Source organism: Phascolarctos cinereus, unplaced genomic scaffold (assembly GCF_003287225.1).
Source record: "Phascolarctos cinereus isolate Bilbo 61053 unplaced genomic scaffold, phaCin_HiC Scaffold_5;HRSCAF=322, whole genome shotgun sequence".
Classification (NCBI taxonomy): Eukaryota; Metazoa; Chordata; class Mammalia; order Diprotodontia; family Phascolarctidae; genus Phascolarctos; species Phascolarctos cinereus.
In genome coordinates this window covers 52,868,966-52,895,062 of record NW_027555958.1, presented here as the reverse complement: position 1 = coordinate 52,895,062, position 26,097 = coordinate 52,868,966, and the positions used below count along the sequence as shown (strand labels likewise).

Below are 26,097 nucleotides of genomic sequence, written 5' to 3'. Positions count from 1 at the left end.
GTCCCTTTCTCTCTACTCAAGCAACACTATGTCACCTTTTTAACTTATTGTGTTCTATGCCTGGAATACACTTCCTCTTTCTTCCACCTCTTTGAATATTTTGCTTCTGTCACAACTCAGTTCAAGTGCCATCTCATAGGAGAAGGCTTTCTTGTTTATCCCGGCTGCTAGGGTCCTTACTTGAATTTTTTTTTGTGTGTGTATTTATATCGGTACATTTTGATTTCTCTGATAAAATAAAAGCTCCTTGAGGGTAAAAGTTTTCTTTTTAAAAAAACCTTAATTTTGGTATCTTTGGTTTTTATATCACTTGTATTTCCCTTCCACACCTCTCAGAGAGCCATCACCTATAATAAAGAGAAAAAAAACCCTCAATTCATTAACACTAATAAACTAATAACAAAAAGTCTGACGTTATATGCTGTGTTCCACACCAATGGTCCCCAGACTTTTGCAAAGAAGGGAAAGAAGTTCCTTCTCACATTTTGGAGACCAAACATGATCATCATAACATCCCAGAATTTTAAAAAAAGTTATTTTGTTCTTATTGTTCTTTCAATTTACATGGTTGTAGTCATTGTGTATATTGATTTGCTCATTCTGTTTGCTCTCTGTTGCATCATCACCTGTCTTCCAGGCTTCTCTGTTTTCGTTATATGCATTGTTTTTTACAGCACTGTACTCTGCCATTCCATTAATGTTTGTTTAGCAATTCCTCAGTTGATAGGTATCTGTTTTGTTTCTAGGTCTTTGTTACTGGATTCTCATTTTTTCTCTGTATCCCCAGTACCTAGTATAATGCCTGGCACATTGTAGGCACTTAATAGATGCTTGTTGATTGGATGACTTTTTCCTCCTAAAGACTTAGGAGGTAAGTCCTACAGAGTTGCTTAAGTGACTTAAGTGACTTTCTCAGTCATTCAGCAAATAGCTGTTAGAAATGAGATGTGAACCAAGGTCTTCCTAATTCTAAAGACCTAATTCTATGCCAACCACTCTATTCACTACACTAAGCTGCCTAGGTGCCCTACTAACATTGGTTCACAAGTATAACATTATTATTCCTTATATTTTGATTTAACTTTCTACTCTTCTTTGCTCATTCATTATTAATGTATTTAAATTTGTATCTTCAGATGGATAAAACAGAGCAATCATTACCTAAGAATTATGTTGTGAAAAGGAAGATAATCTTATTGGACAATTATATTAAATAATTATATACATTCCATTTAAACTTTTAAAATTTTGTGGTAATGTTGAACAGCAATATTGTTCATTTTATGAGCTTAATATATGAATCAGTAAGGTGATTTTAAAAAAAGATTTACTAAGCAGTATGTATAAATTTATTTCTATGCACATATTTGCCTCTGGCAGAAAAGGACAGTCTAGGGGGAAGCCAAACAGAAACTGAGAGGGGAACTCCCTTCCTACAGACAGACTAAGCCCAACATAAATATGAATGCCAGCAAGGAGAGAGCAATAGATAGAGGTCCAGTATTGGAATCAGGAAATCCTGAGTTCAAATTCAGCCTGAGATACTTCCTAACTGTATGATCCTGGATAAGTCCCTTAACCTCTGTCAGTTTCTTCTCTCTCCCTACTCATCTGTCTGCTTGTCTGCTTACCTGCCTATTTGTCTCCCTCTCTCCCACATCTGTCTGTCTACCTGTCAGCTTGCCTGCCTGTCTTCTCTGTCTCTGTCTCTCTATCTCTCTCTCCATGCCCTGTCCGTCTGTCTGTCTGTAAAGTGGGGATAATAATAGTACCTACTTCCCAGGGTTGTTGTGAGTATCAAATGAAATAATATTTTTAAATATTAGCACAGTGCCTGACATATGGTAGTCACTTAATAAATACTTATTCCCTTCCCCTCCAACGCTAGAAGTTTCATATATAAATTAACTTTCACAGTTTTGCTTAAGTCAGCTGATAACAAATGTAATCTAAACCGTTTCCCATGCTCCTTCCTTCCACTCCCCTTATTCAACAAAAATTTAAGTAGAATGAACAATAATGTCTCTCAAGGTGGAATGACTACATGGGAGTCTGGCTTATATAATTTAGGGAGAAATAAATGTTTGAAAAAAATAGCTGTTTATATTAGTACATCAGCATTACTGTACAAATATAATTATCCTCGTATAAGAGGTTTCAAATAAGCACTCAAAGATTTATGCTAAGAATATTATTGTAGGTCTCTAGTTTTCTCTTTTAAAAAATTAGAAACAACAAGAAAGTAACCAAATTGACTCTTGTAATCCATTTCAGTAGCTTTTAAAAGCCTGTTACTTTGCTGGGATCCTGTTCTTTGTTTAAATTTTGTTTGACAAGTGTTTTATAAATGATTCTAAGAGGTGGTTTATGTTTCATTAACGAGGCTGATAATGGTTAATTACTAAAATGGAATAAACAATCCAATTCCAGATCAAGCAGGATGGGTCAATTATGTAGAAAAGATCCAGCTGTGCTGAACATGATTTCCTTTAACCATTAGAAACTCCAAACATTTGAAAAAAAATGCTTAATTGGTAGGGGGAGAGTGACTCCACCTACCTCTTAGACATATTTCTTGGGTCGCTCTGTTTAGAGTATTATACTTAGCCTCGCTCTGCTCTATCCCCTCCATGGCACAATAATACAAGGTGAAATATACTCTTATTTGTCCTAAGTTAAATGCTAGTATCTATAGATCTTTCAGGACATTCAAGTGCACCAAATGGCACTACCCAGGCATTCCTAGCCCTTAACAAAGACTCCAACTGCAGATCTTTGGAAAAGTGTTGCAAAATGAGAGAACATTTTCTTCTTCTGCAAAGTACAGCTTGAAGACCATAAGTGGTTTGTGAGGGTATTTCAGGTAGTCCATCTTCTGCTCTCTGGTATTGGTGTATGTTAGGGGAACAATTTAGTTATGAAAGCCCTCATTGGTATCTTATCAAAGGAAATGCCAGCATTTCCAATTATTCTGGTGAGGTTTTTGTTCTCATTTTATTTTGTTTGTTTTGACAGGTGCAGTGTGGAGACAGCAGTCTATAGGATCTTTTGCTCTGGGAAAGATTTTCTGCAGAATAAAGAGGTTGAGAATTTTCAGAATTGTGTTTTCACAATTCATTTTTCCAGTTTTCTGAAATATGTGAAAAGTAGTCTATCCTTATTGGAGATCCAAGGAAAAATGGGTTTGCCTGGGCAAACTGACAGTGTTATCCCCAATTATTACCAGAAGGTTATGCATTCTTTCTCTGTTTCTGTTAAGGATTGCATTCAAATATGTGCCTGTATAGGACCCATGAGATTAGTTAAATTTTTGAATTTTAGGTATAAATAGAAGCAGGATTTTAGATGAAGAAATAAAACTCAGGAGGTCTAATGAAAATGTCCTGTTTCTCAACATACTAGTCATGGGTAAATTTCACAGGTTCTTAAAAAAAAAAGGCATGCTAGATTACTTATTCCTTGAGATCCTATCTGATTATAAAGCACCAGTTCTGATTATCTGTCCTTAATTTCCTATTCCTGTACACAGCTTAATATTATATAGAAGCATAGATTAAGACTGGGACGATAGAGACTTGCCCAGAATTACTGGGCAATAATAAACATCTGAGCCTGGATTTGAAGCTATGTAGATCTTCCCAATTCAAAGTATTCCCAGTATTCTATAGAAATCAAAATAAATCCACTATATGGAACCTTCATTTAGTAACCTTAGTCATGTGGTAAAGCCTAATTAATTTAGTCTAATAGGGAAAGGAGGACAGTATGAATTCTTGAAAAGTTTGAATTGTAGACTATTTAAAGAAATACATTTACATACAGTAAAGAAGTGCAAGTTGGCCCTGGGCTGCTTTAATGAATAGATATATCCAATTATGAACAACTAAGCTGCTGAAATCCTAAACATCACTTAAACAGGAGCCCTGAAATCTTGTTTATACTAATTTACTTAGTAAATACTTTCATCTTAGATACCATGAAGATAAAATTTGGGTTGAATATCAGAAATCCTTAATTTGTAGATTCTGAATTAATAAGTTTTTACTGTGTACATTACCTATTAGTGAGCAGAGATACCAGTGTTTTGCAACCCACATGGGAGAACGTCAAAGTCTATAAAGAAAACAAAATATTTATTAAGTAAATAATAGAGAACTCTGGGAAAGTGTGACGTGAAGGTCCCAAAGGCCTCTATCCCTGATGATCCAGTTATTATTTGATTTATGTCAGCTTGTAGTTGCCCTTGTTTTGACCCTAAGGAGGACTGTGTGGGAAGTTTGTCTCTCAGATAGAGCAGAAGCATTGCTCTGTAGAATGTCTGGAGCCTAAGTATATGAAAAAAAAAAGAAGAAAAAAAAGAAAAAGGAAGAAAGAAAGAAAACCTAAACCCTGATAAATAGGCGAAAGGCCCAATTTGCTCCAGCTGGATTTCAGGGAGTTGAAGTAATTGGTGAATCATAACGTACTTCACTCTTTGTGGAAGAGGACAGACTGTAGTTTGGTCTTCCATCTGTGAGTATTTTATTTATGCATTCAAAAGAACTATGAATTTTATAATTCCACATTGTCTCACTTTAGATTGCACGCTATTTATCTATTTGTAATGCCACGTGTTTGTTATTTGCTTCAAACTGTAAGTTAAGCTAGAGAACGTAAGTGAAAAGCTGATACCTTTTTAGACTTGAAGTTTCCACTTTTATTAATTTAATTTTTATTATATAAACAAATATATTTTTTAAAAAATGTACTAATTCTTCAAAAGAATATATTTCTTCATAAAGGTAAGAAATATAAACACAGGGGACTATTAACAATTGTCTCCTCTAGAATTCCAAGATATGTACTATGCTGGGACTCAAGATGACTTGGAATATAATAGAATTTTGGAATTATAGGAGACAATGTGACACTCAACATGTTAGTGAACTACTTAAAACAATTCTTTATTATAATGAATGAATATGCAAAAATCCTTAATTAAAATATTTACAAACTCCAGGAAACCCATGGTTTTCTTTTTTGAAGCAATTGCCGTAATCTTTATACATATATTCAAAGATTTTAAATATAGTTTTAAAAAAAGGCATCTTTAAGAGAAGCAAGTCTATATTGCAGAGATTATTGTTCTACAAGTATGAAAATGAACCTAAATAGAGTAGAAATAGAAGGGAAAATTGCTTATAGTCTACTTCTACATATTTGACTTAAAGTATCTTATTTTTCAGTTTTAAAATAATTTTCAAATTGGTCTTAAAGTTTTAACCCTTTAACGTTTTGCTCTATCCTTTTTAAGCTGTGAAAATTATTTGAACAAATGTCTCTGCTAATTAAACTATCCTTTATATATTTTTAAAGCATTTAAGGCAGAAAGCAATAGAAAAATTTTCATATAACTGAAGGTTGCAAAAACTAGATAGAATTAAAAATTATCAATTCACGTTTCCAAAAGAAATCCTCTTTACTTCTTATAAATCTAATAGATTATTAAAAAGGATTTGGGCTTTAGAAACCTTAGCATGGCAAAAGTAAAATTTAAAACTAAGTTTTCATTTAGGATTGTCATCTCTAGTTAGAAGTAGCAAAAGTGAAAACAAAACTGTTTTCTAGTGAAATACTTTCATTTTGACAACTTTTTTGTTTAATTGATTTTTTTCATAAGCTTCAGAGGTATTAACTCAGGCATTTTCATTTTGCTTTATGATTTATAATATAACTAATATATCCATTTAAAAATCATGAATCATTATATAATGACTTTCTTTTACACATATGGACGTATTTTAAGACAACTGAATTTAGGGTTAGGTAAACAAAATCTAAATATTTAAAAAATAGTAACAATTGAAAATGTACTAAAATTAAGACACACACATGTATGATATAGCTCCAGTTAAAAAAAAAAGACATTTACTGAAGAAAAAATATGTAGACTTTGTCCATGCCAAATTGATCCCACCGATAAGAGGACCCTTGTTAACTAAATGGCTTCTGTTTTAAGCAAATATTTACTGGGAATGATAATAAAACAGTAGCATTCCAGGCCCATTGTAACTTTCCACTTTACTTGCCAAGTTAGAAAGTTTTTAATTACATTGCTCTATCCACATTATTAATCATTTTCCAAAATATTTTCAAACTTTAACCTGATGATTTAATACTTTATTCCTGTTTTTATGTGCTACAGTTAAACATAAACACATGTGCACACATATGATTAATCTCCTTGTAATGTACAACAAAGGTTTGAAGAAAAAATTGGAGTAAAAAGATTTGTCAAACAGAAAACAACGCCTATGTGCCTGATTTTGAACACTGAAGCCACTCTGTTAGAACCTGGCATATTTGTCCATGATTTGATATAATACATAGGTCTATTGTGGACATTGTCTAAGGATGTCTGCCAGATGTACTGAAAATATCTTGTTATAATGTCACCTGTTATAGCCCCGTGGCATAGACTCTAAAAATGGCATTATTGTATAAATTATTATAAACACATAGTGTTTAAATTGCTGGTCAAGAAAAAGCAAACTGTCATTCATATTTAAAAATTGCTTCATCAGGTTTCATTTGCAGTATTGCTAAAGTAAATTCTCACTCAGGTAATGCTGCCTGTACAGCATCAAACATTCAGGAAATTTCAGTATTGTTTGGATGGCTGCCATTGTATAGACAGAGCCTAAGTGGACACTAGTGATACTTTGTTTGAAAAAAATAAAATGAGGTAATCTAAAAGTAAGTTCTTTAGGTTTCACATCTAATTTTAGTTGCTGAAATGTTTTAATTTCTCACCTCATATCTGAAATTGTATTGAGACTCAATGGATGGTAGCTAAAGAGCAGTCTAACCTCTAACAGAATGGTTGCCAAAAATCCCACACATATATCCAAGTTCCTTTATTGTAGGAAACCAAAAGACTGTTGAGATTAACAAGTGATTGAATAAAGTGTGTGGTGACTGACTCTGCTATTGACATTGATTGAATTGTTGGTTTCTGAGAAAACAATCATATTAAAGATGTGGAGAAAGAAGTTGATGATTTACTTCAGGCATCACTTTTTTTTTTTTTTGGTATTTTTGCCTCATCTGAAATCCTTTTATAATGACTGCTATTGTGTTTCCATCCATTAAATCTTAACTTACTCTAAGTAGGATAGGAAGGTTCAGCTGTTTTAACAAGGACCTAGGATTTGATGGATGATGAAGGAACTAAAGATTAGTATGCCTTACTACCTGAATAATCCTAATAGAAACATATTTTCATTTCTGTACATGTCTAATGAGTAACAATGCAAAGCAAATGATTACACTATAATCATTGTGTTCATGGAAATTAATCTGTTTGTGGAAATTAATTTGTTAGAGTAACCTGATCACAGGATTTTTAAAAAAATCATTTCATTTTGCCTTATCCTTTATGCACATGGACTAGTCATTATCCTTAAGTGATGAAAATGATGAAATGCTGTTATAACTTTAACAACTGAAAAATATGTAATTTGAATGAAGATAACTGACAGCAGAAATGCCCCATATCATTTAAAAACTAACCACTCAATGTGTTCATGTAGGGTAGAAAGTCCAAGTTTTTTGACATTTTTTTGGAGATTAAGACCTTCTGAGTTATTTATCATTTTATGGGCTAGAGTATGGAGATAATAGGGCAATCATATCTGCTAGGATCATATTCTTTCAAGGAACTCCTAGGAATAGTTCCAAGAGGATCTTGCTTGTATTAGAGCTTGAAATAACAGGCGTAAGGGTACTGTAATGTAATGGGCACTATACTCTTTCTCAAATATTATACCACTGAATCAGATGATTATTTCACTCCCAGTTATTTCTTCTCAGAATATGATTCAAAGTTTTGTCTTGCTCTCATGATTGATTGTTCTTGAAGTTTCCATTGTTCTTAAAATTCCCTCCTTGGTAGTCAAGAAGTTTGTTTTCCCTTAAAGGCAGCCTTAACCCCCTCTCCCCATTTTATTGATATTTTTGTCTTTACAGCACATCTTTACACCACCTCATTTCTCCAAATTGAAGCTCCATTTGTGACAAAGAGAAATAATAAAGCAAAACCATGGAGTATGGAAACCTAGTCTGACACTACACACGATATTCTATCCTAGCAGTTCCTTGCCTCTTTGCCATGAGGGAGCAGGTATGTTTCATTAGGACCTTCACCAATTTTCCCATTACTCAGAATTCAACTTCCTTTAAATGATCTTTTCATTTACGTTATTGCTGTCATGTGTTATTCTCTTGATTCTACTCATTTTACCCTGCATCAGTTCTAGTTTTAAATTTTTGTTACTTCCTGTCCTAGCAATTCATGTATTTTAAAGGTGTTATGAGTAGAAGCACTTAAAATGCCATGTAATCATTATTTGGGCAACATGAAACTTTTCTTTAGATAGTTACCAATTCAGAGTATTCCGAGAACTAATCAGTAAATATCTATAACTTGGGTAGCCACATGGTGCAGAGGATAGAGTGCTAGGCCTGGAGTCAGGAAGACTCATTTTTCTGAATTCAAATCTGGCCTCAGACACTTACCATCTGGGTGACCCTGGGCAAGTCACTTAATCCTGTTTGCCTCAGTTTCCCCATCTGTAAAATGACTTGGAGAAGGAAATGGCAAATCACTCCAGCATCCTTGCTAAGAAAACTTCAGATGGGGTCATGAAGAGTCAGACACCACTGAAATGACACAACAGCAACAAATCTATAACTTCATCCCCAAAAAGCCCAACCCAAATTTAATGCCTCATCCTGAGAAGGTAACCACGGGTTTTGAAAAGCTGTGTTAGTAAAGGTCAGGCTCAGATAGGTCTTAACAAACTGGAAAGCCTTTGAATGTAGGATCATTAGCAGATGGCTGACCATCAGGATATGAATTTTTAAGTCATAGAAACTCATGAAATGTGGAAAGATTGTAATAAAGGGGTTTGGAGCTGAAAGAGGGCTTTAAGACCATACAATCCAATAACCTCATTTTTTATATATTAGTAGTGGAAATTCCCAAACTGATGAAATCACAGATATTTCAAAGCTTTACAATATAAATTATAAAACAATTGGAAGATAAAGACTGCTGCCTAAAATTATGTCATCCAACTCTAAATTTTTCCAGCTGTATTTCTAATTGTCTTCCATGAATTATCTTATTTTAAAAATCAGAGTTACATGCTAAAACTATCAGAAAATATCATGAATTGATATTAACATTTATAAAATTCAGTTCAAAGAACAGAATGTTGAGAAACTGATAGAATTCATTTTCAATTGACTTGGTTATTGCCAAGACCTTTCTACCAAAAACATGTAGAGATATTTCTTCACTGACTCAGTATTCTGTCCTCTTAAGCTAAATTCTTTACTTCAATCTCTTGAAAGGATCATCTTTCTTTTATAAATTACTATTGGATTTCAAAATCATACTTTGAAATAATTTACAAAGAATTTGTTTCCCTTAGGCTTTATTTTTAAAAGCCCATCATTTACTGAAGTGAATGAAGCAGTGGGAGTTGGACCAGAATATGGCAGATACTTATGTGACAGTATCAGATGGGTACTGTGTTGCTGAACCTACACAGTATTATGGTATGTAACAAAAGTTCCCAATAGTAAAAATTAAACAAAACCTTTATACCCTATAGAAAAAAAAATATATATATATATAAGGTATAAAAACTTCTTTGGAAATTAACATATATACCCCAAACACCAAATTCTTGCCTGCAAGAAACTTACAAGTATGCCAAAATAAGCAAATATGTAGATATGATAACTCAAGTCTAATAAGGAAAATGTATAACATTTAGAACATATTGTAGATAAATATAAAAATTAGGAATAATTTTAATTGAGTACCTGCTCTTGAAAATAAAGCTTTTTAGTAAATGAAATTGACAGTAGGTAATCAAAAATACTTGTTGAACTAAACAGAATATATTAGTCTTGATATAATAAAGGAAATATATGTGAGAAAAGAGAATACAAGAGACTGAATGATTTCTTACTATGGCATACAAGTCACAATGGTATATAATACTATATATACATTTCACTTGTCAAAACCTGCCAGAAGACTACAGATAGTGTTAGTTTTTAGTCAGAGTATTAAATCTGATTTCCACAATCCTAAATCAAAGAATTAAATCCAATGCTCGTGTCAGGGCAACGTAAGCTTCTAGAGCAGGGATGGGGAACTTGCGGCCTTGAGGTCCCATATGGATTATTTATCCTTAATAAAAGGATTTGTTCTATAAAACTTGGACTCAGTCAAAACGCCCGTTAAGTACCTAGAAAGCCACTTGTGGCCTCGAGTCCCCAGGTTCCCCAGCCTTGTTCTAGAGGAAATAAAAAGTCAGATTTTTGTCATTTATTCAAAACGGATGTATCCTTATCACTTACATGGGGTACCTTAATAAAATTTCCCTAGATATCTGTCGGTCAGCAATATTGCCTGAGCACCTCTTGCACCTATAGTACTTTTACTAATATTGTTCTCCTCCTCCAACATTCCCTTCTTCTGAACTTCCTTGTTATTGTTGAGGACACCGCCATCCTCCCAGTCCTCAGGCTCTCAGTCTTAGCATGTATTACATGACTCCTCATTCTTTCTCTTCTACCATATTCATTCAGTTGTTGCCAAGTCTTATCATATCTACCTGCGCAAGATTTCTCTCGTATATCCTCTTCCCTTTACTTGCGCAGCTCTGTCCTGTTGCAAATACTAATCACGCCTCACTTCTGGACCATTGGAACAGCTTCCTAGTTGCTCTCCATGCCTCTCCCCACTCCAGTCTTTGCTCAGGGGCCAAAGGGATCTACCTAAAACTCAGGTCTGATCATGTCACTCTCTTCCTGGCTCTCAAAACTCCAGTGGTTATCTATTAAATGCCTGCTTTTTGTAAGGCACTGCAGTCGGCCCTGGGGTTATAAAGACAGAAACAGACTTGATATTAAAGGAGTTTACATGCTACTGAGGGGTTACAACATGTACACAGATAGGTAAATACAAGATAATTTGAGGAGCAAAAGGGGACTAACAAGTAGGGTGAAATCCAACCCAAAAATCTTCTTTGAAGTATCCAAGAAACTTAGACAAAAAGCATTGTTTAAAAGACAAATTATAGTGATAATGTTTCAGTTCTGCTTTCCACTACCCTGGCCACAGTCTTCTTAAACAATTTCAGTGGGCTATGAAGGGAAATACAGAAGAGAGGAAAGGGAAATATACATTCTTGGTTCAGGGGATGACTGAGCTGAACAGAGGTTTACCTCTAGAAATGGGTTAGATATTTACTACTAACAATGATTGATGGCAGACACTTTAGAATTTATAAGCAGCTTTAAATTTAAATTTTTAATTTAAAGTAATTCTTTGAATTCTTATATGTAATTATTCTTTTTTGTTGTTATTTTTATGAAATGTAGATGTAATGCCAGAACAGATCAATTATCAGCTTCAGGACACTGATTACCAAGTGGCACCTTACTGTCAATATTCAGCTGTCCAGTTTTCTCCGGCTTTACAATCTCCACCTTCTCACAGTCACTACAGTACATACAGTCTGGATTCACAGTATAATGATGGGCAATACATACTCAGCACCAGCGAATTAAATAAGGCCACTTGTATGGTTACTGATGATGCTGAGGATGGATATCCAGGAATAAAAAGATCTAAACTAAATCATTCTTCTGTGAGAATTAAAGGACAAGAGGAACTATGTGTAGTTTGTGGTGATAAAGCTTCAGGATATCATTATAATGCACTTACCTGTGAAGGTTGTAAAGGTAAGAAAAATTAGAAAAAACTGCAGCTCTATGCATGCAAACTAACATGACCATTTTTTCCTTTTTAAGTGGGCATTAGTTATTAGGTACATTTAACAGTTATTAAAGGTGAGATTAATAGGTGACAGTAATAGGGAAACATGTGATCAAATCTATGGCATTGAAAAGAATCAAATGTGAGGAAGGGAGATCCAGTTTCTCATTTCTTTTGAACCAGAAATTTAACATTTAAATAAACTATTCAATATTTAAACAATAAATTCCCGTTTACTTGAGCCTGAGGTTATAATAGAAACTGCTTTCTGTCATCTTACACTGGTTTAGCTAGTATACCTCTTCATGTTGGATTGAATGATTACCGTATTGGGTGGGAGTTTGGACAAAAGAAATTCTAAAATCCTTTCCAAATTTAAGTTTCTATGAAGCTGATCAGAGGCCTGAAAGAGGCTGAAAGTGAATATGATAAATTGAAACCAGAATTTTAAAAGTATGAAAAATTACCCAGATAAGCTTTTTGAGCTTGTAAAACCTCTCTTCATTGCTTTGTTTTTATTTCCAAATGAACAAAACCTTGAACTGATGAAGTTGGTACTAAATAAGTATTTACTGTCCATAGGAGGTGATGTGGTATAAATAGGTAGAGTGCTCCATGGGGAATCAGGAAAAACTGCATTCAGCTCCTGCCTCTGACGCATCAGCCCTCTGTAAGGCCAAACATTTATATGCTCAGAACCTCAGTACAACTCACTAAAACTACAGATGAGTTATACAGTGCTTGACTTGATGCACTGGCCATTCCTGGAAATGCTCTACGCAAAATGGATGCTCTAAGGAACCTTATAAAAAACAGCAACACATCCCAACACTGATTTAAGTGATGCTAATCACCATGGCAAAAAAAAGGTTTGATTTTAGCTGCTGAAAGTTGTTGTTCAGTTGTTTTTCAGTCATGTTCAACTCTTCGTGACCCTGTTTGGGGTTTTTTGGCAGAGATGTTGGGGTGGTTTGCCGTTTCCTTCTCCAGCTCATTTTACAGATGAGGAAACTGAGGCAAACAGGGTTAGGTGACTTGCCCAGGGTTACACAGCTAGTAAGTGTCTGAGACCAGATGTGAACTCAGGAAAATGGGTCTTTGACTTCAGGCCCAGTGCTCTATCCACTGGATCATCTATCTGCTAAAAGTATTTAATATTAATTGCCAAATATGACCAATGTATGGGACAGCACCATTTTGGATTCAATAGGTTTTTTCATGCAGAAGAGGACTAAGAAAATTCAGTTTTAAGATAAATAAAAACATTCATAGGAGGGATGCCACTTCCCCATTTTCTATGAATGAAAATCATCTAGTCGATTCTATTATTTAACCTTTTGATAAAAGGATACTAGGTTTTGGGGTCTGGACCTGAGATTTCAAAAGTGTCGGGGAGCTCCAGGAGAGGAAACGCCTTCTACCAATGCATACAGGCAAATACTCTACAGTTGACAGTCTTAAGAGAGTTGTCTGGTTTGGGGAAGGAGGAACACAAAAAAGCTAAATGACTTAACCCAGGATTATAAAGTCAGTACATGTCAGAGGTGGGACTTGGTTGAGGCCCTAATATTTCTTAGGCCTCTTATCAATCCATTCTATTTCTCAAATATTAATATTAAACATGATACTAATTGGTCACAAATATTCAGTGGTGAAATAAAAATGAGGTTCTTTTGAAATATCTTTTAGGTTTTTTCCGTCGCAGCATCACCAAAAATGCAGTATACAGGTGCAAGAATGGTGGGCACTGTGAAATGGACATGTATATGCGTAGAAAATGCCAAGAGTGCCGTTTGAAAAAGTGTAAGGCAATGGGCATGTTGGCAGAATGTAAGTGGCCTATTCTCGGTTTCTATTTTGACACTTTCTCTTCTACTATATTCTTCTCTTTCTCCTCCTCCTCCTCCTCTTCCTCTTTGTCATCATTGTCATCTCCTCCTCCTCCTTCTCTTCCTCCTCCTCCTCCTCCTCCTCCTTCTTCTTCTTCTTCTTGATTGGGGTTAAGTAACTTGCTCAAGGGTCACATGGCTAGTAAGTGTCTGAGGCCAGATTTGAACTCAGGTCCTCCTGACTCCAGGGCCAGTGCTCTATCCACTGAACCACCTAGCTGTCCTGACCATATTTTTTATGACTATTTTTCTCATATTGAGAACTAAATGCCATTGTCCAATTTGTAGATTCTTTATTTTTGTGTTGGCAGAACTTATATTAGTTTTTTAGCAACTACTAAAATTAACGGTTAAATCCCAAATTTGGGGAATGAATGGTTTTTGCCATCTACAGTAACTAGCTTTTACACAAACACCCCACATCCATGTGAATTTTCTTTTAATCTTTTTTCTTTATTCAATCATACCTGTATTGACCTTAGTTTCCTTAATGTTAAATCAGTACATCTAGAATGAGTGATTTTAAAATAATTATTTTCTTTTTTCATTTCTGCATCTAGAGACACTAAGAGGACAGCTTCATTTAGAGGTTCTGCTGACACATGAAACTTAGTGTATAAAACCCAAGCTAATCAACTTCCCCAGCAGGATCATGGTCTTGGAGGATAATTACCAACTCTTATCTTCCTTTAACCTCTCACACCTTGTCACATCCTGTCAATTCATTTTATATAACATCTCCCAGAACTGTCCATTCCTTGTTTATTTCCAGCTTCCACACTAGTCTGAACTCCCCTCATCTCAGCCTCCTAGCTGATCTTATTGCTTCCTTCTGCTCTCCTTTTAATTTGTGCCAGTTATAGCTGCTAAAATAATTTCCCACAAAGACTGTTTTCATTATGTCACTCTCCTATTCTGCTAAAGAAAGCAGAATGTGTCCTTGTTGCCCATGATGTGGAATTCACACGTGGAAGCTTGACTTTCCAGGTTTCCCATTAGTTCTCCATTAGGCTTCTCTGATTCACCAATCCTATTGCTCCACACCACCCCCATACAATTTACTTATCCCCTTCCTTTTGACCTGGCACATTTCCCTCACTTGTAAAACTTTCGATTTGTTCACTAGCAAACCTCACACCATTAAAATTCTGGCTTTAAACTCACTTTTTCTAAGAAGCTTTTCCTGATTAATTTTACCTGATTAGAATGACTCTCTCTGTACATCCTTTTAGAACTTACATACTCATTTGGAAATATTTCCATTTTTACTTCTAGCATATTGCTTTTTCAAGTGCCTTTCGAAAATTTACCTAGAATATATTTTTGCAGACTGTGTCTCTTGGCTGAGAAGATACACTGTTTGAGGCCAAAGGCTATTTTCTATTTTTTTTCTCCCAGCATAGGATCATAGAACCTTAGCAGTCATTGAGTCCAGCCCTTTCATTTGATAGAAGGGGAAACTGTAATCCTAAGCAATTGCTTGCCCAAGGTCACTCGGGTTAAGTAAGTGATGGAAGCTGGATTCAAACTTAGGTTCTCTGATTCCAAATTCTGGGCTCTTTCCACTGTAGCACACTGTCTCCCTCCAACCTTAAGAAGTCTTTAATTCCAGGACGATTATAACCCTTCTACAATTTTAAGAGTTGTCATAGCTGAAAAATTAATGTTTAACATAGGGATGAAGCTCTCTGCATGTAGCTAGACTGGTCCTCAGGTAACAGCCTCTATTCAAAGCTTTTCCAGCATGATAAGATCTATCATAGTTTGTGCTCTGTTAGCTCAGCTTCTCAGAACTGAGAGCTACCTCCATGCCATGATTAAGAAGAAAAGAAGGAGCTAAGCACAGAAAATAACAACATAGCATCTAGCACATTGTTCTGCATGTGCTAAGTATAGGTGAAATGTTTTTGAATGACTTTAATACCTAAAAGTAAATATTAACAGTAGGATAATGCCCTTCTTCATTTGTGTTGGACTTGTTCAGTTCAAATAGAGGCCCTATTTAGGTAAAAAATAAAATTAAGCCTAACCAGCTAAATATGAAAATTTCCTACTTAACAAAACAATGTTTGATGTCCTTTCCTGTTTGTAAAGACAAAAAGAGACTTTGCTCATTTTCATCTTCATGAGATACCCTCATGACACTGTGACATAAAGCCAAGTTTTACCCTCACACATAGATAAGATTATTTGACTATTGTACACATTGTCTATCCTTAGAAATCAATTAGCAAAGTATGTTGCTACCAACCTAGAATTAGTGTGTCTGAGATTAGAATAGTTAGAATTTCTAGTTGGAAGAGACAAGTTCCTATGAATCACTAGGTTGAATTCATGGTTCACAACAGAATAGGACTAGATGAATCATGATAGAACAGAAGAGAAAGAACAGAAAAATAATAAACCTAATGGATGTATGTATTACTGATACACAAGAAATTTTTTAAAGGATATTGATTCATAGATGTATACATACGCATTTATGTGTGTGTGTATATATGTATATATATATATATATATATATATATATATATATATATATATATATATATATATATATATATATAGTACTGTAGTATTATTACTTGAATTTCTAGGAATAATTTTATATATAACCTGTAGCCTAGATCTGAAGGTCTGTGCTTATATAGACCAAGTTCAATCTTGGAGGCTTCTTATCTTCTTTTCTACCTTCTATACACACACACAGGGTTTTCGCTGGAAACATCAACATTTGGCTTTCTTAGTTTTTTTGTCTATATATCTCCAGTTCCTTTACTAGCACCAGGCTAACCATGGGACATAGGAAAGTTTCCTAACAAATGACAAAAAAAAATACAAAAAGGACTATTTACAAAATTCATAGACAATCAAAGAAATTTTCCCCTCCAGTGAACCTTACCTTTCATAGGTGCTTATACAGTTGCTCTGGACTTAGAATGTGTTGCTCTGGGGTTGAGGACCCCCCAAAAGAGCTAAAGAACTTGGGCTTGCTCAAGAGTCCATCAGTCCACCCCTTTGGAAGGTTTCCCATTTCTTCAGGACCTACACAGTTTATGTGATCCACAGTTTCAGTGAAGGTTAAGGTCTTGGGGTATTTCTCTACATTGTGGCTCTGTGCCTCATTGTTCCATGTCTCTACCTCTAGTAGCCTGTCACTATGTTCTAACAACTTCTTTGCTATCCTGTCCCTGCTGTTTTGCTCTGTATTTGCATCTGTTGTGATTACTTTCCCTTATTCCTGCTATCACATTCCATCTGTGTAGTTGCCAAACATGTTTTCTACTTTTGTTAGTCACCACTGATGTTGCTTCTTCAAGGAATTGTCAGCACACTTTTTGAATAAGAGCTCCCAGGTCAACACATTTTGGGTTGGTCAATCAATCAATTAAGAATTTTGAAGTACCCTGTATCTGTAAGGCGCCATGGAGGTCAACACATTTGTCCATCTGTTGTTGGAGAGCCATTGCAGTCCACATGCTGTATAAAAGAAATGGCAGCTCTAACCACTTCCAGTACTAAACTTCTCAAAAGGTTAATTTCTAGCTGAGTTGGGGAAACAAAATTTAAATTTCCATTGATCCCATTCATGCCTTTTGGTAGAGGCTGTGCACCATCACCCTCCAACCTACACCATTATAGTCCATACCTCCTGTTGAGTTTTTCCAATTGGGAATAAACTCATCTCTTTGCATTTATTTTTCTGAGTTCTGTCCCATCTTGGTGATGGGATAGATGCCTTACCTCTCCAATAAGCATCAAAAAGTACACTAGAAACAATGGAGGAGGAAGGGGCAAAACTGGCATCCTCTGCAGGTATTTTTGCATCCTCAACAAAGGCCCATGTCCACATTATAAATATGAATTTTGAAACATTACAGGTTTGCTAACGGAAGTACAGTGTAAATCCAAACGACTTCGAAAAAACATTAAGCAGAAGAATAGCTTTTTTTGTAACATTAAAGTAGAAGAAGAAGGAATAGACAATAAGCATGTGTCATCTACAACTAGATCTAGAAAAGTGGTAAGCACTTTACTCCTCATTAACTAAATTAATTGTCTGCTTCTTTAATTGTTTTTGGCATAAACTATACACATGTTTTTTTTTTCCCTTCTTATATTTTTTTAAAGCTACAGGAGAGAGTAGAACTAACTCCAGTGGAACATCAGCTCATTGATCACATTGTGGCTGCTCATCAAAGATATACAATTCCACTAGAGGAAGCAAAGAACTTAGTATGTGGGCATTATTTACAAGAAATAATGAGTAATCAGCAATATCATCACAATAATAATAATGTAAAATCTTGACAATTATTTTTTATAAAGTTAATTTTCATTAATTCTATTTCTATGTGTGCTAGCTCCAGGAATATGCAAATCCTGAGGAAAGTTTCTTGCGGCTTTCAGAGACAGCAGTGCTTCACGTTCAGGTGTTGGTGGATTTTACAAAGAGACTTCCAGGTAGTTTTCCTTGAAGACTTTTTAAAAAGTCACTGAACTCAGCAGATTCATTTTATTCCCTCATTTTAAGGAGAGTAGAGGAATTTAAATAGAAAGAAAACCTTCAGTTCTAATCATTAAAAATTTCAAAGTTGGGGGGAAAAGCCTGAAGCTAAAGTCATTTAAAATTAATATACCTACAAAATTCATGCTATTTTTACATATATGTCAATATGATAACAAAACTCACATTTATGTAGCATTTTAAGGTCTGCAAAGTATCTTCCTTCCAATAATCACGTGAAGTAGGTATTGTTACCCTAGTTTTGGAGCTGATGAAAATGAAGCTCTGAGTTATAGGATCATAGATTTAGAACAAGAATGGACCTTAGAAGTCATAGAAGTCATCCCCCCTTTTAATAATCGAGGAAACCCCATTGCCTAGCCAAAAAAAAAATTGAGGAGACTAAGTTCCCAATAGGTAGAGTGACTTGCCTAAGGTAATACAGATAATGAATGGCAAAACCAGTATTCAAACTCAGGTCATTTGACTTCAGATCCAGTATGCTTTCCACTGCAATACATTGACAAACTGAGAGTAAGTGATTTCCCTCCTAGCAACATGGCTAAGTAGAAATTCAAACCCAGATGGCCTGACTCCAAATTCAGGATGCTTTCCACTATACTAAGTCTTCTCCAAAATATTTTGACTGATTTATTTGATCAAGGCAGTAAAAATTATCAGTTAAAATTGTTCTTTGAGTGATTTGATAAACTTGATAATCAAGTTGGTCAAACAACTCATTTGGCTTTTTTATATGTGTGTTTGATTTATTTTTGTAGATTAACTGAAGTAAATAAAGGGAAAAATCTACAATAATAGAAAATCAGGCTACTAATTAAATGGATAAAAAGAAAAAACTCAACCAGTCAATACATTGCAAAATAAGAACCTTGCAGTTCCATTATCCATATTACTTAGTATTTGTCATAGTAAAGCCTTGTTAATCAGGCAGCATTAACAAAAACATTTTTAATCCAAAAATTTGAATAAAAGTGTCTTATTCACCTTTGGAGTTACACAGTGTTATTGTTTGTTTAATAGAATTCAATTCATAGTTGAAAATTTTTTCTTAATAATTATAAATATCTTTTCTTACAGGATTTGAAAGTTTGGCCAGTGAGGATCAGATTGCGTTGCTCAAGGGGTCAACAGTTGAAGCAATGTTCCTTCGTTCAGCTCAAATCTATAATCAGAAAGTTAATGAATGTCTTTCATCAGCCAGTGGAAGTAAATATGGTAATCTTTTCTTGGGCTTCCTTCTTCTTGACCTCTTCTGTATTTGACACTATTGACCTCCTTCTACATTCTCTTCCCTCCCTTTATTTCTTCTTAGTTCTCTTGCTTCATGTTTTACTATCCTTCTTTCTCTACTTTGCAGGCTCATCATTCAGCTGTGAATGTTCTCCAAGGCTCTATCCTGAACCCTCTTCTCTTCCTTCTTTACGGTCTCCTGGTGTCTATATATCTATACATCTGAGTTGTCAACTTTTAGATATATGTCTATATTTATAATTATATATAGATATATTTATATCTATAATATAATCTATCTCTATATACAGTCTGTATAATTATATATACAGTGTCTATAATTATATATACACATACAAATACATATATACATGTATGTATGTATGTATGTATGTATGTATGTATGTATGTATGTATGTATGTATATATGTACCCTGCCCCATGTGTTTCCTCCCAAGCTTCAATCCTGTATCAATTGCTTATCGGACATTTTAAACTGGATTCTAGGAAACATTTCAAGCTCAAAATGTCCAAAATAGAACTTATTATCCCACCCAAGACTACTCCTCTTTCAAACTTCCCTATTTCTGTTGAACTTGTGTGACTTTGGGTTTAAATCTTAACTCTTCTTAACCTTAGTTTCCCTATTTGTAAAATGGAATTAATAATAGCACCTAGCCCTCAGGATTGTTGTGAGGAACAAATGAGATAATAAATGTAAAGTGCTTTATAAGCCCTAAAGTGTTATGTAAATGTTAGTTATCATTGTTATTAAAGATACTACCATTCTTTTGGTCTCCCAGGTCCATTATCTCAGCTTTTCCTTCAACTTCTTACTCTCCTTCATCCCATGTATACAATCAGTTGCCAAATTTTGCCATTTCTGTCTCCATAACATTTTTCCCATCTGACTTCTCTGTGCTCACACAGGTACAACCTTAGTTATACCTTCATCATCACTAATCAATTATTGGAGCAGCCTCTTAATCCTTCTTAGTTTCTCAAGTCTAGCCCCAGTGTTGTCCATGCTCCACAAATCTACCAAGGAGATTTACTTTAAGCACAGATCTAACTTCTGTTCTCAGTGAACCCTAATGGCTAAACTATCAACTCCTGTGATTAGCTTTTAAGAACCTTGACAACTTTACTCCAACCTCCTTTTTCAGCCTTATTATACATTATTCTGCTTCTGCACCCGGAGATCAAACTGCCCTTCTTTCTGTTCCTTACACACCACACTCCATCTGCCGTCTTAGTGCCTTTTCATTGGCCATCTCCCATACCTGAATGGATTCTTTCTTCACCTCTGGCTCAGAGAGTCCTTTCTTCCTTAAAGACACAGCTCATTTACCACCCTTTACAATCTTTCTTGATTCCCATAATTGCTTTATATTTGATTTCTTTGTATTTTTTATATTTTTATTCACACATGGGTATAAACAATACATAAATATACTTGTCCCCCCCATTACAGTGTAAGCTCCCTTGTTTCATTCTTTGTTTTTATCCCCAGTGTCTAGCTCAGTGCCTGAACATAGTAAGTGATTAAAAAATGCTTGTTGATTGACTGCTATAAATTGACAACAACTCTAATGTTGATAGATACTGTTAAATTTAGCCATAAATTGTGGCAATCAAGTACTTTTACTTACTGCAAATGTTTTTCTTTTACCATTGATTAGCAGAAAAGCGAGCCACCTATTCTATACCAGTTGCTTAAAAACTACTTCCCAATACATTTGAAACTGTGTAATTTTAAATGACTTTTAAGGAAATCATTTTGCACTTTAAGCATCATAGAGAACCTTTGAAGAATTGCTCTCTGTTTGCTATTTGAATAGAATTCATTAAACAATGCTTGATCTTTATTCACATTTTAATTAAACAAAAATAATAATCAACAAGTAATTATTAAGCCTTACTATGTTCTTGATATTGTGTTATATGCTGGAAAGACCATCTCTTGTGGATATGGCCACACCCAACAAATATGCTATTTTGGTTATTTGGCTATGAAAAAGACAGAACAGAATTGCCTGAATAACAAATTAAAAAAACCCAACGCTTCTGTTTTCTTCTCTTATCAGATGCTGTAAGGTTTTCTGATCATTCACTAGATTATCACAGTCAGAATGCTGATCAAAGTATTATTTATTCTATGGAAATGCCTCACAATGAAGAGAGTCCAACTTCTACTACTACATCTGGTAACATGAGTATTATAAATCTTGACTGACATTGGAAGAAATAGTTCTTTTCTGTTTGATATTTTTATCAAGTGACTTAGATTTGGGCAGAGATCTTGTGCTTATCACATTTGTAGGACATAAAAGCCAAGAGGGATAACTAATATGTTGTATAACAAGTCAGGATTTTGAGTTAATAAATCAGGGATCAAATCTTAGATCCACCATTTATTACCATTCTATCATTGGGCAAGTAACTTGACCTCTCTGGACCTCATTTTCTTCATCTGTAAAAGAAGGTTGGACTAGATGATTTCTAAAGTACCTTCTAGTTCCAAATCCCTGATCTGTCATCCTGTGATCAAAACAAGGGGCAGCTAGGTGACACAGTGGATAGATCACTGGCCCTGAAGTCAAGAGGACCTGAGTTCAAATCCGGCCTCAGAGACCAAACACTTGACACTTACTAGCTGTGTGACCCTGGGCAAGTCACTTAACCCCAATTGCCTTAAAAACAAAACAAAACAAACAAACAAAAAAAAAACCAGGTATAACCTATGATCAAAACCATCTTGACAGGCTGGAATAGTGGGCCAAATCTATTAAGATGAAATTTAATAGGGATACATTTTATCTTACATGTAGGTACAAAAAAAACCCTTCATTTAAGTTTAAAATGGAGGAGATTTAGATGGAAGACAGTTTATCTGGGAAAAAATCTTTGGGATTTCATGGTCTGCAAGCTGTTTATGAATCAGCAGTATGATAAGGCAACCAAAAAAACCCTAATGCACAGAATCATAAAATATCAAATTTGAAGGGACCTTTAGAGGTCCTGCACCCCAATCTTCACCCGAAAAAGAATTCTCTTTATGATGTACTATCAAAGGATCATCCAGCCTTCGCATAAAGACCTCGGGTGAGGGCGAGCCCAATCTTAGGCTGCCTTATGCAGCCCTGCACTACCTTAAGAAAGGTGTCGTATACGGGACAAGGTGTCTTGTCCTTTTCCCATCTGGCACTTTGTGTTCACTTCTGAGTGGGACATAACGTAGGCAGGCCATTGATAAGCTGGCACGTGTGCAGAAGAGGCCAATCAGAATGGTGATTGAGAACATGCTGTAGGAATACTGGTTTGAGGAAGGGGGGGAGGAGAAAAACACAAGGGGACTCGGTAACTTCCTTTAAGGATTTGAAGTACGATTATACAGAAGAGGGGCTAGGCTTGTTCTGCTTGGCTATAGAGAGCAGAAAAAGGAATGATTAATAGAAGTAGCAAACAGGAAGATTTAGAATATAAGGAAAAACTTTCTTCTACTTGGAGTTATTAGTATAGTGCTTAGCACAGTGCCTGGCACATAGAAGGCACTTAATAAAAATCTATTGATTATTCAAAAACAGAAGAGGTATGCAGGTATATTGTAAAGAGGATTCTTATTCAAGAATGGGGTGAACTAGATGGTTTCTGAAGTGCCTTCTGATTCTAAGATTCTGTTATTCTTGAATTGTTTTGGTAAATGGCAATTGCAATGTCTGATTCAGCGCTGAGTTTTTATTGAAATGTTTTTATTTTTGCTTTTTTAAAGGCATCACTGAAGATTTTATTACTGCACTCTTTTACTTCTACAGAAGCATGGGAGAACTTAATGTTACTGAAACTGAGTATGCTCTGCTTGCAGCAACAACTGTGTTTTTTTCAGGTAAAATCAATTATGAAAGATTTTTTTTTTTTGGTGAAGCAATTGGGGTTAAGTAACTTGCCCTTGGTCACACAGCTAGTAAATGTCAAGTTTCTGAGGCCAAATTTGAACTCAGGACCCCTGACTCATGAGCTGGTTCTCTATTCACTGTGCTACATAGTTGCCCCAGTTATGAAAGATTAGTAAAGAATACATTCCAAATACTTATTAACTTGGAAATTGAAGCATATACAATTGGTGGATTGCAATTACATTAAGAGAGATACAGTGTGCCTTAATAGTCTTAGACTCAGGACGACATGGATTCAAATTCTGCTTCTGACCTATACTAGTTGTATGACCATAGACAGGCAAGACATAACCCCCAGTCTGCATCAGTAGAGGGAGTTCTTCATAGAGATGAATCCCCAGGTTCAGATACTTCCCCCTCCACTACCCAAAGATTTTTTGCTCATCTTGTGCTGATTTTGTGTTTTGGATAGATACTTGCACACACAATTATTGTGTGACTTATTTCTTAGAAATATAATTTCTTTTAAAGACTAGACTTCATTCTTATTCTTTGTGTTTTAGCAGAAAATATTAAGATAATTATGGTATTGTTTTTCAGATCGTCCACTGCTTAAAAATAAGCAACATGTGGAAAAACTACAGGAACCACTTTTGGGAATTTTATATAAATATTCAAAAATACATCATCCTGAAGATCCTCAACATTTTGCTCGTCTCATAGGAAGACTTACTGAGCTCAGAACACTGAATCACAACCATTCAGAAGTTTTGATCACCTGGAAATCCAAGGACCCCAAACTTAATAGTTTACTCTGTCAGATTTGGGATATGCACTGAATAGCTACTAATATTGCTGAGATTCCACCATCACCTTGTTTTTTTCTTAAATTTCTTGAAACATAAACTGTTCATTTATTTTATTTTTAAAATGTTTTATTTTGTGCCTTGTGTTTTTACAGTACAGTCATTTCCCTTTAACCACTCCTTCCCCCTTCTGTTCTCCCCATGAACCTACCTTGTAACAGAAAATAGACACTGCCAATTTGGACTTTTGGCTGTTATTTTGTGTCTGTAATCCCCCTGCTTTTCTCCTTCCTCATCTCTACCTTCCAGCTTCCCTGGTTTCCTTAAATATCAGATAAAATTTCACCTTCTACAAGAAACCTTTCTCAGTCCTCCTAATCTTAGTGCTTTCCCTCTGAGATTATCTTCAATTTATCCTTTATATATCCTGTTTATACATAGCTGTTTGCACATTGTCTCCCCTATGACACTGAGCAAAAGACAGGGATGGTCTATCCCTGATCATTAGCAAGGTGCCTGGCTGCTTGACTGGCTGACTGAGTGAAGAGGAGGTGTATTTCATTATCTGTTTTCCAAGAGCAAGATAGATCATGACAATGATTGTTTTTTAGTTTTGTTATTATTTACATTAATTTAGTCATTATGTATTATTTTCCTGGTTCTGCTTTCTCCTTTTTTATGTACTTCAACATTTAAAACGATTTTGACACAGAGGATGAATGAATTAACATTAATAGGATTAGTGTGTGAAAACCCCAATATTTTGGCAAAAAAAAGCGCCTCAGTGCTTGTCTTATTTTGTAGAACAGTTAATAACATCAGTGGAGGGACATCTAAGACCATCCTGGCTGGAGGCAAGAAAGTCCTTATATAATACTGTTGCTGATTGGTTCTTTTTATGGAATTAATGCTCAGCTGAGGGAAGTTAAGGACTGCCCTGGACTACAATATTCACTATGAAGCCTCTCACTTTCCGTTGCCATTAAATTGACAAGTGAACATGTCCTTAATTCTAGACAAGATGAGTAAGAAAAAAGATTAGCTGATACAAATAGCTGTAGTTAGAGAAAAGCTCACATTGATGTGTTTGTCATCATCTTAAAGATGAAAAAACAGACTTAGAGAGGTTCATAGCTGATATTTATTATATAGTACCTCTCAGGTATGCAAAGCATATTACATCTATGATCTCATTTGATGCTCACAATAACCCAGTGAAGCAGATACAACAGGTATTATAATCCTCATTTTACAGATAAAGAGACTAGGGTTGATAGAGTTTAAATGGTTCACTCATAATACATCTAGTGAGATAACCTTTTAACACTCTGTCTTATAATGTACTGTCAGGGAGTTTGTGGCAGTAATTTCACAACACGATTAATATAGTTCAGCTTTTAATGATGAATTGAATAAGATAATACCTGTTCAATTTAAAATATATTCCTATTACAATACTTTGTAAGTGATGAAAGAGGAAATAGGTGGTAGGGACATTCCATTTGTCCTCCCTCTACCTTCATTAGTTTACATCTTACCTTTTCATTAAAGATATATTTACTTTAATTTTTCCCTTATTTTTCTTCTCCAAAGCTTTTAATTAAAAAATAATAGCTTATCTCTGTAATACATTTTTAGGGTTTGCTATTTTTGATAAAGTGGCAAAATATGCTAGATTTTGATCACATTTTTGTGCTGTATTTTGACTTTTTTATTGTACTATCCTATGTACATTAACACCAACTCATTTCAGTAAAGGAAGTGATCTATTACAAATCCAATTGGGAGAGTTTTTGTGAATGATGTAAAAATATTGAAACTTTATAAAACATCTCCTTGAAAATTTTAACATGTAGTGGGAAAATGTAGTCAAATTCTATTTTTAATCCTTATAGCTAATATTTTTGTA

At 34.9% G+C, this 26,097-nt stretch overlaps 1 protein-coding gene across 1 annotated transcript; it reads left to right on the top strand.

Annotated features, from left to right (window-relative positions):
• Positions 1-4,145: 4,145 nt before the first annotated feature.
• On the top strand, positions 4,146-25,969 carry LOC110219240 (bile acid receptor-like). The gene is made up of 12 exons (XM_021002415.2): positions 4,146-4,512; positions 8,008-8,161; positions 9,477-9,603; positions 11,443-11,805; positions 13,529-13,669; positions 17,610-17,752; positions 17,860-17,964; positions 18,093-18,192; positions 19,334-19,471; positions 21,574-21,693; positions 23,259-23,372; positions 23,983-25,969. The coding sequence occupies exons 3-12, from the start codon at positions 9,513-9,515 to the stop codon at positions 24,219-24,221; spliced, it is 1,554 nt and encodes a 517-aa protein (XP_020858074.1). The 5' UTR covers positions 4,146-4,512; positions 8,008-8,161; positions 9,477-9,512; the 3' UTR covers positions 24,222-25,969.
• Positions 25,970-26,097: the final 128 nt, after the last annotated feature.

Excerpts from the sequence above, each read along its gene's own strand:
- LOC110219240 (XM_021002415.2), top strand. The coding sequence starts at position 9,513 with ATGAAGCAGTGGGAGTTGGACCAGAATATGGCAGATACTTATGTGACA. Across the intron at positions 17,965-18,092 it reads TAGAGGAAGCAAAGAACTTA|CTCCAGGAATATGCAAATCC; the intron begins GTATGTGGGCAT and ends TATGTGTGCTAG. Across the intron at positions 21,694-23,258 it reads AACTTCTACTACTACATCTG|GCATCACTGAAGATTTTATT; the intron begins GTAACATGAGTA and ends GCTTTTTTAAAG.